The sequence below is a fragment of the Drosophila subpulchrella genome, chromosome X (genome assembly GCF_014743375.2).
Source record: "Drosophila subpulchrella strain 33 F10 #4 breed RU33 chromosome X, RU_Dsub_v1.1 Primary Assembly, whole genome shotgun sequence".
NCBI lineage: Eukaryota > Metazoa > Arthropoda > Insecta > Diptera > Drosophilidae > Drosophila > Drosophila subpulchrella.
Window position 1 is genome coordinate 8,033,528 of NC_050613.1, and position 21,261 is coordinate 8,054,788.

The window sequence follows — 21,261 nt, forward strand, 5'->3', positions numbered from 1 at the left end:
TAGACTTTTCACTGGTATACCCTTTGCAGCCATGAAGGTCGCCCGATGGCTTTGCGATTTTCCCCTGAAGTGGCACCCAAGGGTCCCGTTGGACCATCGACGTTCCGCCGTTATCCATTTTCCGGACGGAGGAAAAACGCCAGGGCATAGAAAATGGGCTGATGGTGGGGGGGGATTTGCCAGTTGACAGCTGTCAAACAATGCTCCTCGCATTGCGGAACGCATGTGAATGCATTTTATTGGCCCGGCACAATGGGAGACTTTTAGTTTTACATGGCCCTCTGATGCAGATAAGCCCGGAAAAGCGGGTGGAGGGAGGTAGAAGGGCTGGGGAAAAGCGAAAGCAGAGCGGTCGTAAAGGCGGGAAAAATGCTGCCCCTAGCGTGGCGACATTAAGAGCCGTTGTCGTAGATGTTTATTTGTCGTAAAGCAAAAGTAAGCTCAAATTGCATGCATTGTACACAGATACACGCACATTGGGATAGAGGAAAATTCCCTCACACACACACAGAAATATAGGGAGATAGAGTTGGCAAAGGAGCGACATCAGCGAAAGTGCCAACAAAGTTGTAGGCCAAGGAAAAGCGCATTGCAAATTCCATTGTCTGTGGCATAAAACACAAATTCAATAAAAAAAATGGTGCATTTTAGTATCTGTAAGGGGGATATACTTTATAGCTAGGTATTAACTTAAAGCAGATTGGGACAATCAAATCAATACAATAAAGAATATGGTTTTTCGACAACATTTTAAATGTAATTGCTGTTTTTTATTAATTTTTGCAATTAAAATGTATTTTATTTAGTTATAATTGACAAACTTAAAATTTAAGAATAAATTTTAATTCGCTTTTACAAATCCAATCCAGTGAAACATTTTTATTTATATTCAATTTAATGTACATATGCTAATAATAAAGATAAGTCAGACCATCATTATCCCATAGTTTCATTAAGTTAAGTATGCAGCGTTTTTCCTGTGAAAAGAAAACACGCTTTTATGCTTGACGAAGCAGAAACTGAAATGTACATTTTCCAGGAAAAAAAGTTTAAGTGGAAGCTTCACTGTTCTACTTATCATTTAATTAACCCATCTACATATTTCATGTTTATTATTTAAAACTTTGATCAGCATAAATTGCACACATCAAATAAGTTTCTCCTGAACTTTAACTATTTTTTTTAATGGGAAACATAGTTTTATAGAAATTATTTGGGCAATGAATTTATCAGGAATCATGAAAGTAAAAATCAAAGCAGAGCATATATTTAAAAAAATATTATCAAATATGGAATATTATTACTTTCATGGGAAACAGCACTTCATCAAAAATATTTGGATATTAAATCTATCTTGAATCCCGAAGCAACTTAACGGCCAAGCAAATCATGAAAGTAAAAATCAACGCTGAGAATATATTTTAAAAAAATATTATCAAATATGGATTATTATTACTTTCATGGGAAACAGCACTTCACCAAATATATTTGGGTAATAAATCTATCTTGAATCCCGAAAGCAACTTAACGGCCAAGCAAATTGCTTGACTAGGGAATTTAACTGGAAAGAATCTCAGCGCTGAAGTGAATTTTCGGCGAAGTCTGTGACCATTCCCCATGAATATTTATCACGAAATTACAAGGAATACTTTATGCCTGTGGCTTCGGAATAACTCCGGCATAGTTGGCCGGATAATCCAGGTAAGGGCATCCTATCCCCGGTTCATCCCCGAATGCCATTAGCTGGGTGGAGTATTCGACTTCTGCCCCCACTCCGCAGCTCAACTTTGGAATAATGATGAAGGTAATGAGGGAGCAGATTTATTTGCATTTAGTCTGATGGACTAGAGCCCCTTGTACGCCTCCCATTACAATTAGCCATAGATTTTAATTATCATAATGATAATTGCCTTATGGCGAGTGTTGTCGCAGTTGGTTTAGTTTTTGTGCCTATTTAATATTTGATCGTCCTGAGAGGCTTGGTCGCCTGGCTTTGATGTTGCCCGCTCCTAATTGGATTGCATCCTTATTAATTAGGCGGAGTCGGAGTGGTAAAATGGATGCTGGATGCTGGATGCCTGGCAGGATGTGGGGCATCCTCGGCATCCCTGGCAGCTTTCTCTATGCAAATCGAGGCGAAATAACAAAATAACGAAATAACCTAGAGGATGGCGGGGATGTAATTAAAATATGTTGCCAAAGACAAACAACAGCAGACAAAAGCCCCTCAACAGAAACGAGCCAAAAGCGAAAATAAACACCGAAACCGAAACTGAAACACGCACAACAAATTGATAAATATGCAAATTTAATAGACTCGCAATCCATTTGCATAAATCTTGATAAATAAATGAAATTGCAAACGCAAAACAAATTAAGGGGTATAAAGGCGCCGGAAAAAGGAGAAAGTCGACCATCAGAGTCGCTTTTGCTCGGCTTTAAAATAGAGTGCATTTAATCTGATGTAAAGGGTTCAGGATCTCCAAGCTTATCATTTTGGATTTAAAAAAAAAAATTACCGAAATAAAAACTAAAAGAACTTTACATTTTATAAAAGCTTTTCGCTAAGGACTACTTTGTATTTTTTATAAAGCAAATTACCTCAATCACAATCAAATAAAATAAACATTTTTTTTAAAAGCTTTAAGCTTATAAATATGTTCCTTCTTTACTTAAAGATAATTACATAAATTAAAATTAAATGAAATTCCCATTTTATAAGAGCTTGAGTCTTTGAATTATTCTTCAACTTTTTAGAAAATTACCTTCATAAAAATCAAATTAAATTCACATTTTATAAAAGCTATTAGAGTTAGGACGAGGTGAAAACGCTGTGTGTGTTACTGACATTGATTAGGAATGTTAACGAGCCATGAGATGATTATTGTACATTAAAAACCATCAATAGTTTTCACTGCTATTTAAACAATTATCTGGACGAAATTTATTTAAATTTGCGACCTTTTCAAAATATAAAAATATAGAAAATGAAAATTTAAAAACTCTTATATATTCTTTAAATGCAGGAAATAAAAATATAGAAAATGAAAATTTCAAAACTATTATTTATTCTTTGAATGCAGGAAATAAAAATATTTTTATTATGAAGCTAAAAAATTCAATGCCCGTTCTCACGACCCCTAACTGAAATTTAGCGCGAAAAATACGCTAAATGGAGTTCCAGCCAGACAGAAAATAAATCAAAGCTGGTCCACAGCAAAACGAAAACAAGAACAGGGTAGGCGAGAATGAAATAAATAAAAAAAATAAGGAAAATGGCGAAAACAGCTTGAACATCACGCTGTGTAACTGGCAATCGACTGCTAACAGTTCTGCATATAAATTGGGTAGATTGAGATGCAAGCGCTCAGATGGAGATACACCGATATATATGTTTGTATCTATATATAAATCCAAAGTGGGGGGTGGGGCGAAAGTGACAGCCCCGAAAACGAGATCAAGATTTGTTTCGTTTCCATTTCCGTGACCATTCGCAACCGTTCTCCCTGGTGTTTATCCACCTGCCACTTTCCCCGCCTTTCTTTCTCCGCTTTCTCCTCGATTTTCCCGGTCCCCAGCTTTTCCAGCGACTTTCCTTCCGTTTCTGTGCGTGTTTATTTGCCTGTACATTATTTGTACACACGATTGCCTTTCGCATATTAAAGGCGAATTCATAATAAATACAAAGGCATTCCCATGGTCATATCTCGAGCTATAATCTGTTGCCTGCTGAGACTTCCTGCTTATAGATAAGAAAGTGGCTTTGTCAGCCCCCAGAAAAAGAAATCAACTCTTTATGCTGGGAAATGTTATTTTCGGCAATGTGGAATTCAGTTTATTATTTTCCAAGGAGTGTGTGAGCTGTAGATGTTGAGGAAAAATAATTACATTTATAAACTTATCTTAAGTCTTCAAAGTAAAATGGACAAAGACCATTCTCAAATCCTACGAAAATACCATACTATTATTTAAATTGTCTGATAAAGAATATTTAATTTACAGAATTCGGCAAAAATCTTTCTCTCCTAAAAATCCAATAATTAAAGATTAAATTCCATTAATGGTACAGAACAAAAAACTGCAAAAATGCTTGATATTACTTAGACATGTCTGAAATGCCTGTTAGAATCCTGAGTCCAGCTTCTCCCATTTTTTCTTCGAAAGAATTTCAGGATAACCGACATGCAACATGGCCTAATGAGATGGAAAAAAGCCAAGCAGGTTCTCAAATTACTGGGACTGTCCATAAAGACAGTCAGATGACTGAAGCCTTATTAGTAGTTGGGTTTTTTGTATGCGAGGAAAATGAAACCTAATGCGTATTGCTTTAAAAGATTAATATCTGGTATTATTTTAGGAATATCTTCAACTTTTGGGTTAAGTTCAGATTTTTATAAATAAGCATGTAGGGCACAGCGGTGATGTATATCTATATAAATCTTTAAGCTCTTTTCTCGGCGGAGTTGTTGCCAACTAATTTCGAGACGCCGAGCCGTTCAATTACAAAAGTTTTGCCAGCCAAGTTAATAACATTTATCGCTGCCCATAAAACATATCCTGTTCGCTGTGTGTGTGTGTGAGTGAGGGTGTTTTTGGCTCTGGGATGTGGGCCCTTGGAAAAGTTACTGCAACAAGTTTAACCTTTTTTCCGGTTCGGCAAGGCGAATTTCTTGGCCCTGCTTGGCGCTTCCGGTTTCCCGGCCAGCGAGCCAACATTGACTTACTTGGCGCATATGTATATTGAACTCAGTGGTACAGTGGTGGAGATAATACAAAAATAAAATATTTCTAATTTTATAAATAAAAAATATTTATAATAATATAATTAATAAAAAATAATTCAAATTCATAACTTCAAATTTTGGCCTTGGTATTTTTTTAAGCAAAGGTCATAGTGTATTGAACTTCTTTCTCTGAGTCCTCAGCTAATTTATAAAGCAAATTAAATAAATTTTGTCATTTTAGACGTAAAATTACACATATTAAATTATTGGCTTTTGTGGTTTTATTTATTTCTTTGAGTCATTAGCTAATTTTTAATATAAGTTAAATACAATTCGGTTTTATTCTGGCGATAAATTGAAAATTTTGAAATACTATTATTATATTTAAATATTTATTTAAACTAATATTGTTTCTAAAATGAATTTCGTTTATTTATTCTGAAATTTTTCCTTTGAATATGGGCGCCGAGGGCTAGACTTACTTTGCCTAATAGTTCAGCAATTCCTTTAAGTACTTGTGCGTTCTGCGCCACAGAGCGTTTGAGTAGATCCATAGATACATAGATAGAGTGAGCTGTTGACACACTCATCCTGGGAATGCCTCGCAGGAATGCGTCACTCCCACAAATGCATAGCTGAAATTGCAATTCAATTTAACGATGGCTTTAACTTCATTTCCCTTTTCCCGGGACCGTTTGAGAGTCGATAACTCATAAATAGAATTAGTTTAATCTCTTCCGATCGAAATATCCGCTTCTCATTTTCCCCCACAGTGAAGTCTGGCTGGGATTTCTTTATAAAAATGGGAAGTCTCTAAGATTAAATAAAATAAAATGGTTCCCTGTTTTAAATTAATAGTTTAATATTTTATATCAGAGCTATGCCTTAAAATAAATTCTTATTGATAACATTTTGCCTTGAAACACAAGATAATTGATTACAATGCTCTTTGGGTCTTCAAAAATGATTTATAATTCTTAAAGCCTCCGATAAATTAAGACCTGCCAGGTTTTAATTAAAACTAAGATCAAAGACGCCATATTTAAATATGGGCTTTAATTTATTGGCTCTCCAATTTATAGCCCTAATCAATGCCATACTAAAGCATTCAGTTACAGTCCATAAATAATGTCAGGCATTCGCTAGTCAGAGGACCCATAAATAAAGAGCAGAGTCCAAAGTATTTCGCATTTGGAAAATCCCAGGCCCTCCGCCGAGTTTACAACTCAACTTGAGTTGAGAAATGGTTGAAATATTTGGCATCTAACGGCGTTTTAAAGAGCCCCGAACGATATGCAAATGGTTGGGGGAGATGGTGAAGAGCACCTCAAGCAGGTGGAAAAAAAAAACAGGGGGTAAAAAATCGCATGCCTATGCATCGTTCCATTCTGTTTTATGGTTCATAAACTTTCGCTCCTTGGTGAGTGCTCTTTGCCCTTTTTTTATGGGGCACGTTGAATAAAAAACTGATTTGTTTTGCGCCCCCTTGCCGTTTGATGTTGCCGGCTGTTTGGGCTGCGTGGGCTGTTTTGGCTGATTTCAGCCATTTGTTGCCACCGAAATGCGGCTCAGTTTTCGGGGCTAACATATGGCACTCACTTCGGCGCAATCACATCATCATCAGCATCGTCATTATGCTGACGAGTTGTTAATGATGAACATAATGACGACACGGAGCGCTTTGGGCCAACAAAGTTGTTAACATTAAATGGCTCGCTGCACACATGTACACCCACAATTTGCTCAGATTTCCCTGGTATGCTGTGTGTGTGTTTAACCACTTTCACCTTTTATAGTCCGCATCTGTCATTGCAGTCGTTTTTCACCTGTGAAAAATGTGAAGGGCAGAAAAATGGGGCCAAATCGGAAATAAAGCGCACGGCAAAAAACGAATCGAAACTTCCACCACAAACAGTTTAATCCGCTTTATGGGAATTTTGTTATACAACTAGTCACTTAACTCTATTTAAAAAGCTAAAAATGTTATGCTATTATCCTCTTAACTGAGTTAAGACCAAAATGTGTCAAGTTTAAAGTGATTTCAAAGCGTTCTTGCTCCAAATTAATTATGTAAATTTAAATCAGGCCTTTAAAATCCTTATAAAACTGTATATATCTTAAGGAGAAGGACTTCAATCAATAGATAAAAATAAGAAAATAATTATCTTCCCTGCACACATTTTTTGGGGAAAACTTGCACTCAAAAGAGGAATATAAAATTTCATTAGATTTAGCATTTGAAAAAGGTAGCCGGAGGAGCAAAATGAGAAAACACCGCCGTGAGATTGAGGGGTTGTTTGTGCTAAGGGGTGCGAGACCCAGTCTTCAACTTTGGGTAAACTTTTCATGTTTTTTCCCTGGTTTCTCCCAGTTTTCCCAGCTTTCGGGGCTTTTGTGCCGGCCGCAGGCGATGGATGATTCTGATTTTGATTTAGCCCGTGTTGTTGTGGGTTACTTTTCGGCATACGCCACCCGGTCGTATGAGCAATGTAAACAACTTTCCCCCACTTCCCACTTCCCAGCATGGATTTTCCATGATGAAAAGCAGGCATTTCCCCACATTCAAATCAGATGCTCTGACGCACAGGCATTTTTATTCCAGATCAAAAATTGTGAAATCCAAAAACGGATGCCAGTTCTGAGACTTTCCAGCTTCTTTACCAAATTTTTTCCATCCAAAAGAGTGCGTGTTGACGAAGTGGAGCGAAGAAGGCAGTTGGCGAAGTGCCAGGAGCAGCGAAAAAACCCCATGATGAGCAAAACTCCGCGAGTGGACTTCAGTGCGGATCCCATAGTGCTGCCGATGCCCAGGAATGTGGCCAAGGGAAAGCTCCGTGGCAAGCATGTGATAGGCAGCTTCCAGCTGAAGGTCGAGCATGATCCGTTGGCGAAAAGGCTGGAGATCACGGCCACGCTGCCCAGCCCGCGACTTCCGCCGGAAACGGCTCCAGCGCCCCAGGACGAGCAGCTCTACGAGCTGTTCGTCTGCAGCAGCCAGGGTAAATTGCTGGCCAGGATCCCCTTCCTGGAGAGCGACTACCGAAGGGCAGCCCACCAGGCCATCGATTCCATGTCCGACTAGTCGCATCCCCATACATTCTGGCATTTCAAAGGCCCATCCCAATCCGCATTCCCTTTGACATGCGGAGGAGGCACACATCTGCCTGCAACCGTCAAAATGTCAGCCTTCATTTACCAGGTTTACCCATCCTGTCAGGACATCCGGGTATCGATTACCTGCCCTTCCCTGCTCCATTCTCATCTCTATCTCTTTAATTGGGCTCTGGATTGGATACTAAATTAGACAAAAACTGCAGGGCTGTAAAATGATCTTTGGGCTTCAATAAATTTAATGTAATTCACTGCCTTTGGTGTTTTAAATAATATACATATATTAGCCATTCACATATTAGTTACCTTTAAATCCGATAATCACTTTGTTTCTATTAGCAAAAGTAGTCTTTAAATGGAAATGATTTTAATTCAATTTGAATTATAACTAAATTGGCAATAAAAGCCCAATTAAACGATTAGGAAATATAACTGATAACAAAAGTATTAACTTTATTTGAACGGTATCAATTTCCAGCACTCCATTGCTCTTCAAAAAATAGTTATAAGTAATTTAATGAAAATTTGTAAGTAAGTAAGATTTATTTAACTTGCTGTATTTAAGAAAAATCTCAAATGTTAGCTACATATTCTTTTTCTGAAAAGTAAACGTCATTTGCAAAGCGCCTTACCGAAGTAAATTGAAATAAATTTGTGGAATATACAAACTCATGCTATTGACATGAAATTAGCAATCAGGGCAATGCAAACTTTCCATTCAATCAATGTTGTTTTGACAGCTACCTGGTTTTTGGCCTTTCATTTAAGCTCACATTTTCAAATTGGAAATCAAGACACGAGGATTTTAAATGTGTGTTTTTGTCGTGCAACAGAAACAGATGTGAAAGGTTTAAAAATTGCACAAATTTAACCGAATAAGTTCCATTTTAAACTCTTTAACATCAGAAAGACCTCGCAAATGTATTGTAATATTTAAATGTGGCCCTTATCCTGCTGAAATTTTAATGGGACTTTTCCGCTTCAACTCCCGAAAAACCCATAGCTGTTTAAAATCAACAAATCCAGAATGTAAAGTCATAAGATAAACCACTTTGATAATCCCTCGTAAGCGATAATTGCAATTGGACGGGATCTGCGGCTGCTGGGATGGGCAAAAAAAGGGGACCGCCAATAATTCCGACCATATATCCACTTACCACGCTCTCGCACATACACATATGCAAATGAGCGCGTGTGTGTGTGTGTTTGTGTATCCTGCATGAAGGACGACAAGACCCCAAAGAACATGCTATCAATTTTATTTTTATTTATTTTACTCCCCTCCACGAGCCCATTTTCCATCGCATTTGTTTACTCTTGACTCAGGCTGAGCATATTTTGTAGCTCGTAAAAGTTTTTTATTTAATATGTAAGCAAAGTCGAAATGGGACACGGGACGCACACAGCCGGAAAATTCTCGGAAAAGTGAATATGTATGTATGTGTTTTTGGAAGTAGTAGAATATTTAAGCATTCTCAATTTAAATACTTGTATCTTAATAATTAAAATATTAAATGGGATTACTTAAAGGTGCCAAAAATTCCTAGTGCCAAAAATGCACAATCTTGAAAGGGGTTTAGTTAAAGTGATATTTAAATTTGAAAAATAACCTTCGCTTTGAATATTTTTAGCTTTTATATTGTATGCACTAAAAATAAAAATAAATAAGAAAAACTGTCCACAAATTATTTATATCAAAATAAATATTTTGCTGAAATTAAGAATTCTTAAACTCTAATTTATTCAAGCTTAACTTTAGCCTTAAATTAAAAATGTAAAGTTCTTAGTTTCAACAGCTAAATGATAATATCTTTCGCTCAGTGCAGGCAGCTCAAAATTATGGCGCGTTTTGTAACCAGCAAAAGGCCAAAACGAGTTTCGTCTTGTTTTTGTTGCGGCTTCTGCTTTTTATGCCGCCTTTTTCCGTTTCCCTTTTCCGCCATTTTGGACAGCCATTGTGGGTGGGTGAGTGTGTGTGTGTGTGCGAGTGTGTGTGTGTATGCTGGGCCTGTGTATGTGTATGTAAAAGAGAGCGTGCCCAACGAGCCCTTTCAATTCTCGATGCTCACGCACTTGCAAGTATTAATTAAAAAGTTCAGGGTCAGGCCAAGAGACAGACATCAGCTGGCCAAACAGGGTCAAAACCAAGGGGGCTGGGGGAAAAGAAACGCTGGTCAAAAGGGGGGAAAGGTAGGGTCAAAGGGGGCAACCCCTGACTCCGTTATTTTTTGCCAGCCCCGGCAATGTTAGTCAAACATTTCTCTGTTGCTGCTGCATAATTTGTTTACTTTTTGGGCTCGGTTTGCGGCCCTCCAGTTTTTAGTACCCTGTAATTTTCGACCATCATGAGTTTCTTTTCCCACAAAATGCAAGCTTTCATTAAGAACATTTTAAACAAACTCATTATTGTGTTGTAATTTGTAAAAGGTTTTTTACTGTGCTGTAAAATTGTAATTTTAAACCAAATTAATATTATTTATTGAAATGTTTGAAGGATTATTCCTTGATTTAATCTTAGTAAAGTCTGAAAAAACAAATATTTCCTTATTTCAAAGAAAGCATCACTTTCTTTAAGGTAATTCAATTTTTGGTAAGCTCTCAGTAAAATATACTAAGAAATATATTCACATGAATTCCTACAAGAAAATGATTGAACTGTTAAGCATAATAGTCCATTTATATTACTAATTAAGTTCAGCTTAAAAATAACTTTTGTGAATAACATTTATGACCAAAAGAAGCGCAGAACAATAGCAGCTATGATTGCTAGGAATATTTGCGGTCGAAACACAAAAGTATTTTTCACAAAAACCGTTGTACACTAGTTGACTTGCCATTTATCAGAAACAGGTCTCCAGCAGGACTTTCCCCGGACCACAAAAAATTAGCAGCCGAGGAAAGCTGAAAACAAAAGCGTGAGACGGAGAAGGGGGTGGTAAAACAGGGGGTGGGCAAAATGGTGGAAGTCCCTGCGGGTCACGGAAACTGTGCGTAACTATAATTAATTTCATTTTAGACTGGTTAGCAAATAAACGAGCAAACGATGCGGTTCGTTCGCTGGCTGCTTGCTAAGCTCTGCGAAGGAAGAACCTCCAACCACCCAACCATCCAACCCATCCAACCATCCAACCCCCCATCGAAGCCCCTAAAAACATACCCACCCCCAACCATCGACTCGTTTCTGCCCAGTTGAGACACTATTTTTGACATCGTCCTTGTTGCCATGTTTTTGGCTTTGCTCTTTGCCAGCACTTGACTGGCCAACTTTCGGCCCTGGACCACCCGAAAACCACCCGACAGCCCCCCAAAAACCTCCCCAAGCGCCCCAAAATTACCCCCCCAACCACCGCCCACTTATGGTATAACTGTTGCTCATGTTGCTGGCTTTCATTTCGAGTCGGTTGTCGAGCGTTGAAGTCCTTTGAAGGACCCGAGAGCTCAACCCTTATCAAAAACTCAACGGCATGATTTTATATCCCTGAAATTATTGATTCAACCTGAATGCCGAATCACTCCCCCGTTTTCCTTTTGGCCCCCACAGAAAGTTATCCCTCAGCCTAATCGCCTGGAACTCATTACCTTTCGTTCGCTGTAAATATTTTGTTTAAATTTGCTAGTCAAATGAATTTTTCCGGGCTTAATTAGGGGCCTTGGTCAGGGTTTGTGCCAGATTTTCCTTACTCGCTTTTTTCTGGAGACACTCGAGAAATTTAAATCTCTTTTTGTAAAAAAAAGGCAACCTGAAGAATATACCCATTTATGTTTATATTTTTCTTTAAATCAATTATGTTTTTAACGGTTTTAATTTATATATATATTTCTAGCTGTTCTTCTTTTTGTATATATAAATTTAATTTTTCTAATAGCAACGCTAAAACACTAACTAGCCAGTAAATGCTGCCAAAAACATTAATCACAAGAAATCTCTAAAAATGTTTTGCATCTTGTGTAGACTGGCATTTAAGATGGAAAGTTGTTGGTTTTGCGCCACAGCAAAAGAACCACAAAAAAGGAAATTCAGAGCAACAGTATAAAGTTCGCTTATTAAGCCTCAAAATAGTTTGGTTAAATCTTTTTTTGGTTGAGCAACTTTTTTAAATAAGTATCTTGTTTCATATGTTAGTCTCTTTTGTTGAACTTAATTGTTATTAATATTTTATATGTAGAAAACCAAAAGCGAAAATATTTTTAGTTACTTAAGCTGTTGCCAGTTAAATCTATGTTATAAAATATTATTTAAATAAATGTAAAAAAATTGAGCTGTCAAATAAACGTTTTAGTAACCAACTTTATACCTTAATTCTTTTATTAAATCTTAAATAATTATTATTATCCAAAATAATTAATGATTTCTCATACACTTCATAACAAAAAGTTTGCAAGTCCAAGATAAAATACACTAAAATTGTTATCAAAACATGGATAGTCCAATAAATATTTTGTATATTGTTAGATGTAGTTGATGGTTTCCAAAAATCCAAGAGATACATATAGATATATAGATTGTTGTTTTAGTAGGGAGAGAGTGCTGCCCTCCTGACCTGGCTTAAATAAATAAAAATGACGAGGTCCTGATCCGAAAGTACGCCACAGTTGGTTGGGCCGTAAGTCATCCCGAGATGATTCCATGAAATATGCATGGCCCATCATCATCATCACCGTGATCATCATCCTCATTGGATCCCAACCAGAGCCGGGCAGTCCATTTGAATTATACATGCATAGACAGGAAAACTGGGTGGAAAACGGGCGGGAAAACGGGTGGGAAATCGGTGGGAAAGGGGGTTGTCAGCGCCAGGAAAGCGCAGCATGGCGCCTTCCAAGGAAATTAGATTTCCCAGCAACAATGCCCCCTGGTGGGCGCCGTTGTGTGTGTGTTAGCCAGATGGACAAAACGGCTTAAGTGTTTTTGCCAGCGCCTTTTCACCCGATTTGCATAATGGTCGCCGCGGACGCCTGAAAAGTATGCTACAACTTTTTACCAACTTTGTCAGCGGAAATTATGCTCAACACGAGTCGGTGTGTTAATGTGTGAGTGGTAGTGTGAGCAATGGTGTAGGTTTTATATACACACACACACACCGGTCAGTTACGGTTCAATATCGCAAATGATATATGTGCCAGTGGCCCCCATAAAACTCACTTTAATTATTTATTTATTTAAATGGCTGGCCGGGCTTCTAAGCCGAAAAGCCCTTTACAAAGGCAGCCAGAAAAGAGGAAAAGCGTTGGGAAAAGGGGGAAATGGAAGGGCAAAGGAAGCGGGAAAAGGCAAGAGAAAAAGCCAAGAAGGAGGAAAAGCATTTTTCCAACTTTCCCCAAACGTTTCCTGCACGAAATTGAAAGTGGCACACGCAAATTACTTAATCCTACTTTCCAAGTACTTACTGCGTATATATATTTACACAGTGAACTCTCGACAATGAAAAACAAAGAAAACCTTTTGAGGTTTCACCACACAAAAATATGAAATCACATTTACCCTAATAGTTATGGCTGTACTTTTAAATGTAACATTTAAAAAACATAATTAAGAAGATTCTTATACTCTTATACTCTCTATTATTAAGCATAAAAGCCATATTTTCCTCAAAGCTTTTTCCTTAAACTTTCAAAATAAGTATGTCAGAAAAAAGAATGTTTTTCTTGAATATCACAGTACCTATTAAATATTTCAAAACGTCACACAACAGAGCCTTCACTGTGTATACACGCAAATTTGCAGGCTAGGCGGTAAATGCCTACACGTCTTTGCTGGTCCTTTGATCTAATTTACCAAGCATTTCCAGGTATTCCAACTTTGAATGCCAAAAACGAAACCCAAGATGACAGCAACAACGGCTGAAAAAAAAGTGACAAAAAAAATAAAAAACCTTAAACGAAGACGAAAATTAAAATGGAAATGTTAAATGAAAATGGCCCCAAGAGCCGTCAGGCAAGAGCGTCCCCACTTCTCACGTGTCTCCAGTGAGTCCTGGTAGTAAATCAATGAATAGCCGCACCCAGCTGTCCCCGCGCCTGAAGGTCCTGATGGGGCTTCACCCAACCCCTAACTTTGGATGCCGGACAAGGAGCACCAGGACCGCCTCGCAATTACATCAAAAGGAAACTGCCGGCAGAGAGCCCACGTAATATTTCAAGGGAGCTGGCCGACAGACGCTCTAAAATTAACTAAATAGCAGACGGCAGCACCCCAAGGAACCAAAAGCCACCCAAAAATACCATTCCACCAGGACACGAAAAGTCACTTAGAAGACGGGGAATCAAAAGAAAGACGGCCAATGTCCGCCAGGTGCCAGCGTCTAAAATGCTCGCCCTTTTTATAACCGTTACTCGTAGAGCAAAAGGGTGTACTAGACTCGTCGGAAAGTATGTAACAGGTAGAAGAAAGCGTTTCCGACCCCATTAAAGATATATATTCTTGATCAGGCTCACTAGCCGATCAAGCCATGTCCGTCTGTCTGTCCGTCCGTATAAACGCTGAGTTCTCGGAAGTTAAAGGAGATGGAGTGTAAGGATAAAACATGCAGTTTCTTGGGCTTCTTGGGCGTAAGTTTGTTTCAGCTGAATGCCACGCCCACTCTAATGCCCAAAACGCTAAAACCCGTCTAGCGACCACATTTTTTAATAATTTTTAAAAAGCTAAATGAGAATTTGTTCTTAATAACAATACCCATATACATGCCAAAAATGATTCAAATCGGACCATTCATTAAAAAGTTATAGCCAAACAATAATAAATAATTAGCAAACTCAATAGAGTGCGAGAGGGATGGAAATATATTAATACAGCAATTCGCTTGCTTTCGATACTTAACTAGCGCCACCTAGGTTTCACGTTAATTGGCGTATTAGTAAAATCTCGTAAACAGAATGAACGATAGGTGGCGACTTTTTAGTTTGCTGAGTAACGGGTATCTTATAGTCGAGGCCGTTGACTATAGCGTTTTCTCTTGTTTTCTCCCCATTCCTAGGAATTGCATTTTATTGCCAGTACAACAATTTACAACAAAAATGAAAGCAAAAATAAAAAATAAGAAGGAACAAGTGAATGGAACCGCAAGTCGTGGCAAAACGTAAAATGCTCACCATTTAACTAAATTGTTTCATTTAGCGGTGGAACAAAGTGGATATCGGGGAAACGGGAAGGGGACACTGTCGCAGGAGGGGAGATAAATGAGTTCTGAAATATAATACAGATTAATGGAGTCAGGGGATTTGGTTCATCAAATCCCCAGAAGTCGCCTATCTGCGGGGGAGTATACATACATAGAGTATACACATAAGATTACAAAATACAGTGGATTGTGTTATCCAACAAAAAATAGTTTACGCTTAATAAGATTCTTGATTAGAAAATCTAAGAAAATCACTGACTTACTTGCTTATATTTTTAGAAAAAGAAAATATTATATTTATAATAATATAAAAATTTTAAAGTGATCTTGAATTAAATGTTTTTCGATCTAGATTTTATTCAAAAATACGATTTTTTCCTTGCCGTTTTTAAAAAGCACTTGCTTTTTTTAACATTGACAACCTGTGGAAATAAAATGCACAGCGACTCAGCATTTACTTTTGTAGATTAAATATGGATCCCTGGAGTAAACTTTTAATTCGCCCGCAGTGTCGAGTAACTTTTTAAGGAGTTTTTCGCCAGCGAAAGTTTATTAAGTTTGCAGAAAATTGCAATCAGTTAGAGGACTGTGTCTGCACAAGGAGCCAAAGTGGCTGCCAGGTGTTGGGGCGTGTTTTCACACCGGTGCTGGGCGATTGGGCGTTTGGGCTGATTGGAAATGTAATCGGAGTAGAAACAAATGCAGCCTCCCAATGGCCACTCCTGCACTTTTCCGCTTTTCCCCGTGACCTCGACAGTTGCTCCGGCTTAGCCGCAAGCGGACCGAAGGACACACAGGGATGGGTGGGGGAAAAAAGTGGGGAAAATTGAGTTGAAAATTGTTCGTGGCACACACTTCAGAGGCAAGGCAACGCAAATTGACAGCTGTCAATCAACCGGTCGCCCACTTGAGCTTCCTGCCAGGTGCCACATCTCCATTGCTCCATCCTCTATCTCCAATTATCCTCCTGCAGGTCCTCCAGAGGACAAGGCTCCACGCCGGCACTCCTCGAGGATAAAGTCATGCTGCAGCATCCTGCAGATTGCCAGCTGCCATTGTGCACCTGAAATTGATTAGGCCCTGGCCCGAACTTTCCTCAGGTTCAAAAATCGAAAAGCCATAAATAATGGCAAAGTGCACTAGCAAAAAATACTTCAAGTAAATAGTGACTAAATAAAAATATTAGCAATAATTAAACTTACATCAATATCGATTTCTACGAATTCTGTTTTAACTTTTAAATCATTATATAAAAAATCTTCAATCTTTTGTAACAAGAAATAATAATTCCGCAACAGCTAGAAAGACTTAAAACTAACATTCATAAAGGCTAAATTATTTCATCTAAGAGGGACTTAAACAAAAAACTTTTCTATTATTTATTTATATTCTAAAAACAAGCATTTATAATTCTCTTAATGTCTAAAATTTTTTTTTTTAATTCAAAATTAATAAAAAGATTTTCGAGTTTCAGCTAAAAGTTGTCATTGTATGGTAGTTATTTATTATTCAATACTTACAAACACTCGTTTTAAATTCTTCTAAATAATCGTGAAATTATTAAGAAATACCTTCAATCCAATATATAAAAAAACTGCAAATGATATCTCAGCATTAAAGAAAGCTAAAAGAATTTCAGCCTAAGGCATTCCAAACGAAAAGCTTAATTGCAAGTGCCTGTAAAATGCGGAAAGTGAAACATCACCATGCCACTCAAAAATGTTCAATTTGCCGGGCTTCAATCGAAATGTGTCCACTTGTTGGGTTCAAAATTGCTTTCCCCCTGAGCATTTCACAAATTTTCCACCGAGCAGGGTAAAAAAAAAAGTGGGGAAACTCGGGTGCCTGGAACTACTTTGACCAAGTGTTTCATTGACTGGCGGGGGAACTTGAGCTCGAACTTTTATGAACCTGCCACACACTCGACAACTTCCGGTGTCCTTACACAAACACACGCACACACACTCATGGACACATTGAAACACCCTTGAGGTGGGGAGAGGGGAGGTGGAGGTCCTGCCGTCTGGCAGTTATTGAGTTTATGACCATAAACTTGCGGCCAAATAAGTTGATACTCCATTTTGATTGCCTCGGGCATTAACTCATCTAGAATTCTGCGTCGAGGGTTTCCATTTGGCGTCTGGCTCAAGTGGCGCCATCTGCTGGCCAGAAATTGTGCAGGCAGAGCATAACCACATCATCCATCAGCAAACAAAAAGAAAGTCACAGCTGAAAATGAAATACTTGACAGGCATTGCTAATAGGTAACATTTTTTTAAATGTTCCTTTAAAAACGTATATTTAACATTTTTTAGATGATTACTTGCTTCGAGTGGATAGCTTTATATATATAGAAAACACAATATCGTAAAACTTATACCAACAATTTCTATAATAATACTTAAATCATATTTTTATCTTAAAGAAATACATATTTAGTAAACTGAGATTTATACTCCTTTTTTTTTAAATATTTCCACATTTTCAAGCCATTTTCTTTCAGTATACAAATTCACGAGTCTGCTCAAAAAATGGTCTTCAATTATTTGTGCATTATTTGTACTTATATTCTCAGTTATAAGTACCAACTTAAATTGTGGCAACCTTCTGAGAAATCAAGCATTGTACTTGGGGCCCTCTTATATTCCTGAGGAAATAAATACAAATATGTATCGATTTCTTCATAAGTTTCTTAGGGCAATTTGCGTATAAAGGATTAAATCAATTAAATTGAGCAAGGAAGGAGTTGAAATGGGAATGGAAATGTTTCAATATGCAAAAACAAAAATAACTAAAGAGTTTAAATTAAACCAGTATCCCAAAACACACACTAAGTTTATTTAGTTATTTTACTTTTACTTATATTAGTACATCTTCTGTTTTTACCTAAGTATGGCAAATAAATATTGAAAATATTAAGTATTTAATAGAATATTGTTATACCCCAACTTAACCTGTAGTTTGACCCATTTAGTAAATCCTTTTGTAAATTGAGATTTGCCAACTATTCGATATATGAGCCCCATCCAAAGCGTTTTAAAACCACCAACAACTATTTTCTTCGATTTTTTTCCAGTGTATCTCTGTGTCTCTGTGTGTGTAGCAAACCAATCAGAACCCCCCTCCCAAAAGCCCCACTAATCAAAACCAAAACACAGACCTAATCACCGCACTTTCGGCTAGCCGAAAACCGAAAATCGAAAACCCCGAAACCGCATAAAAACCGCATCGAATCGAAAAAGGGAGGACTTAGAAGGCTGAAAAGAGGAGGGCCGCCGGGGCGGCAGGAAACCGAAGCCGAAGGATACCCATACCAAAACCGATACCGCTCACTTCCGAGGATCGGCGGGCGCTGCCACAGAAACCAGAACATGCGCCATGTCAAAACTGCGGCATTACCGGTCCATGGATCAGCCCTGCAGCAGCACCTGCGTGGTCATACGCAAAAAGTTAGCAAGCCAAGCGTCGAAAATCAGCGGATGCGCTTTCACTTTTAAAAACCTAAAAACCATATAACTAAATCAAGCTTTCCTCTACTCTACGCTTTCCTCTAAGACACTGCACGCCAAACTGTGAAAACAGAGAAACTTTAACAGCAAGGACCATCACCTTGGAGCTTTCATGTCCTTGTTCATGTCCTAGAAGCTTTTCACCGCATGCCACACACACACACAGCTTTTCCAACTTTCAAAGCTTTTCCCTCTGGCAAACTTTGAGCCTTGGGCTTTCGCATGCAAAGCTCTCTTCCTTGCAAAAGAGCTTTTCCAGCCAGCTAAACGCCGATCCAAAAATAACACCTGCCATTCAGCCATTCTTCTCCGCATGACTCTGTCCATCCTTCTATTTTCCTATTTTCCTCACTTCTTTTTAACCGCATGCCATCTTTGAAATACCAAGTGACCCATAGGGGTTTTTCTAGAATTTACTAACCAGTACTTTGTGTTTTTCCAGGACGATGTCGGCCATTTGCTTCGTGTGCAACCTGCCCATCATGTCGCACCAAGTGGGCTTGGTGTGGCAGGGCGGCAACGGCTGGGACGATCTTGTGCGCGAGCAGGTGGGTCCTATCAATCCTTAAACATATCAAAAATGTATCGTAATATATTAAATATATGTATGTTCAAAAATACCCAAGAGCGGATAAAACAATCATGTGCTATCTAAAAATAGTTATAAATAACTGACTGTACGTTGGGGCCCTTGAAAAATTGTACAACAAGTCGTACAGCTCCCTATGGCCATCAAAGTTCACCAGAAATGCTTTTAAGTGGGCGTTTTTTATGTGCTATAGAGAAGTATAAAGAAAACCTAATGCAATGTGTTGCTTTTGATGCAAAATAAATTAAGTTAATATATATATTTATATAATTTATGCTTACAACTTTACTTAAAACTCTTTTGTAACATTAATTGATCTTCTTTTTTCTGATACAAAAATGTAACTGCATGATTTTACATGAAACATAATTCTTAAAACAAATATTTCCACATTTCAACATACAAAACATATTTAAGTCGAATATAAAATATTTGGAATTTCTACGTTTTTTGTCAGTGTATGAAAAGTAAGATGAAGGCTGAAATGTCCCGCATTTTTAATTAACAAATTTAAGAACCCTCAAAAAAATAAATAAAAACTTCAAAAAAAGGAAAATACATATTTTAACAAGCTTAAATTCACTTATAATTGTTAAAAGAATATAAGAATAAAATATATTGCAAATGTTTTGCCTTAATAAATTATCAAATGTAATGTATTCTAAAAAAAACGCACCTTTTGCTCCGAAGAACTGTTGAATATGGCCACTAAAAATAAATTTTAAAATGTTGTATCTCTGTAAATTTAAAAAAAAAAAAGAAGAATGCTATAGTCGAGTACCTCGACTATCAGATACCCGTTACTCAGCTAAAGGGATAAAAAAGAGAGGGAGATATGCAATCAGCAAAGCGAGATTGTAAAGCGCCACCTACCCGCGATCGCAATATATAGTTATGTGGGCGATAGACAGATTTAAGCGTTATGGGCGTTAGAGTGGGCGTGGCAAACTTTTTTTTAGCTATATCGATAGGTATTGACGGGACTAATACATTTCAGTAATCATTTTTGATCTAGCATGAAAATTGTGGGCGCCACAGGCTTGGGCGGTTTGTGAGCGTTAAAGTGGGCGTGGCATATTCGCGTAACAAACTTGCGCTGCGTACAAGGCTACGGAATCTAAGTCTAAGATCCCACTTCTCCGTCTTTGATAGTTTCCGAGATATCCGCGTACATATTTATAATTTTTTTAAGATTATGGGCGTTAAAGTGGGCGTTGCGAACTTTTTTTGGGTCAATCGATAGGTATTGATGAGAACAATACAGTGCAGTCAATATTTTGCTCCAGCACTAAAACTGTAGGAGCCAGCGTTTTGGGCGGTTTGAGGGCGTTAGAGTGGGCGTGGCACACTGACGAAACAAACTTGCGCAGCGCAGGAATCTCTAGAATCTGCATGCCTAATCCCAGTACTGCAGCTTTTATAGTTTCAGAGATCATAGTGTTCATACGGACAGACGGACATGGCTAGATCGACTCGGCTAATGATCCTGATCAAGAATATAAACACGTGATGCGGTCGAAATCGCTTCCTTCTACCAGTTACATAATTTCCGACGAATCTAGTACACCTTTTTACTCTACGAGTAACGGGTATAAATATAAGGAACCTACCTTTTTAGTTTTTTTAAACATGAAAGTTCTATAAACTACCGTCTTGTCCCGCTTCCAGCTGGAGGAGTCGACCATCCGGCAGCGGCTGGGCGGGCGGCGGGACTCGGCGGCGCAGATCACCACACCGCCGAGCACCTCGCCGCCGCCGGGACTGCAGCGCCGGCGGCGCAGCTCGCTGGCCCAGCTGACGGACATCCTGCGGGAGTGGAGCGGCGGCACCAAGACGCAGCAGCACCAGCACCACCAGCAGCAGCAGCAGCAGCTGCAGCAGGCGTCCCGCTCGAAGGCGCAGCTGAACCGCCGCGAGACGCTGGCGGACCTGGCCCGCAGCCTGCCGTGGCGCACCTCCACCACGACGGACGCCAGCACGGGCGGGGGCTCGGGCGGCGGCGCCTGCACCACATACATGGCGCCCCGCAAGCGGCGGGAGTCCTCCGCGGACTCGGGCATCCGGAGCATGCGGTCGCGCCGGGACTCCAATACCGCCGAGTTCGTGCGCCACTGGAATCGCCGCGAGAGTGGGGGCGTTGAGGAGCAGCCCAGCAGCTGCGTCGTCGTGCCCGTCGTCGTCGAGTGCTCTAAAAGCGTGAGTACCGGGGG

At 38.8% G+C, this 21,261-nt stretch overlaps 2 protein-coding genes across 7 annotated transcripts in view; both read left to right on the forward strand.

Annotated features, from left to right (window-relative positions):
- The window catches only part of LOC119556455, a 115,555-nt gene that overhangs the window by 33,479 nt on the left and 60,815 nt on the right, over positions 1-21,261 (forward strand). For 5 of the 6 annotated variants that reach the window (XM_037868695.1, XM_037868696.1, XM_037868699.1 and 2 more), the window contains exons 2-4: positions 18,030-18,402; positions 18,905-19,010; positions 20,720-21,247. In XM_037868695.1, coding sequence (XP_037724623.1) covers positions 18,332-18,402; positions 18,905-19,010; positions 20,720-21,247 — 705 coding nt within the window. In that variant the 5' untranslated portion in view covers positions 18,030-18,331. The remainder of the gene's footprint in view (positions 1-18,029; positions 18,403-18,904; positions 19,011-20,719; positions 21,248-21,261) is intronic. The other variant, XM_037868697.1, reaches the window with a different exon arrangement.
- On the forward strand, positions 7,292-8,087 carry LOC119556459. The gene has a single exon (XM_037868705.1). The coding sequence runs from the start codon at positions 7,354-7,356 to the stop codon at positions 7,804-7,806; it is 453 nt and encodes a 150-aa protein (XP_037724633.1). The 5' UTR covers positions 7,292-7,353; the 3' UTR covers positions 7,807-8,087.

Coding starts and splice junctions, on each gene's coding strand:
- LOC119556459 (XM_037868705.1), top strand. CDS start 7,354: ATGCCAGTTCTGAGACTTTCCAGCTTCTTTACCAAATTTTTTCCATCC.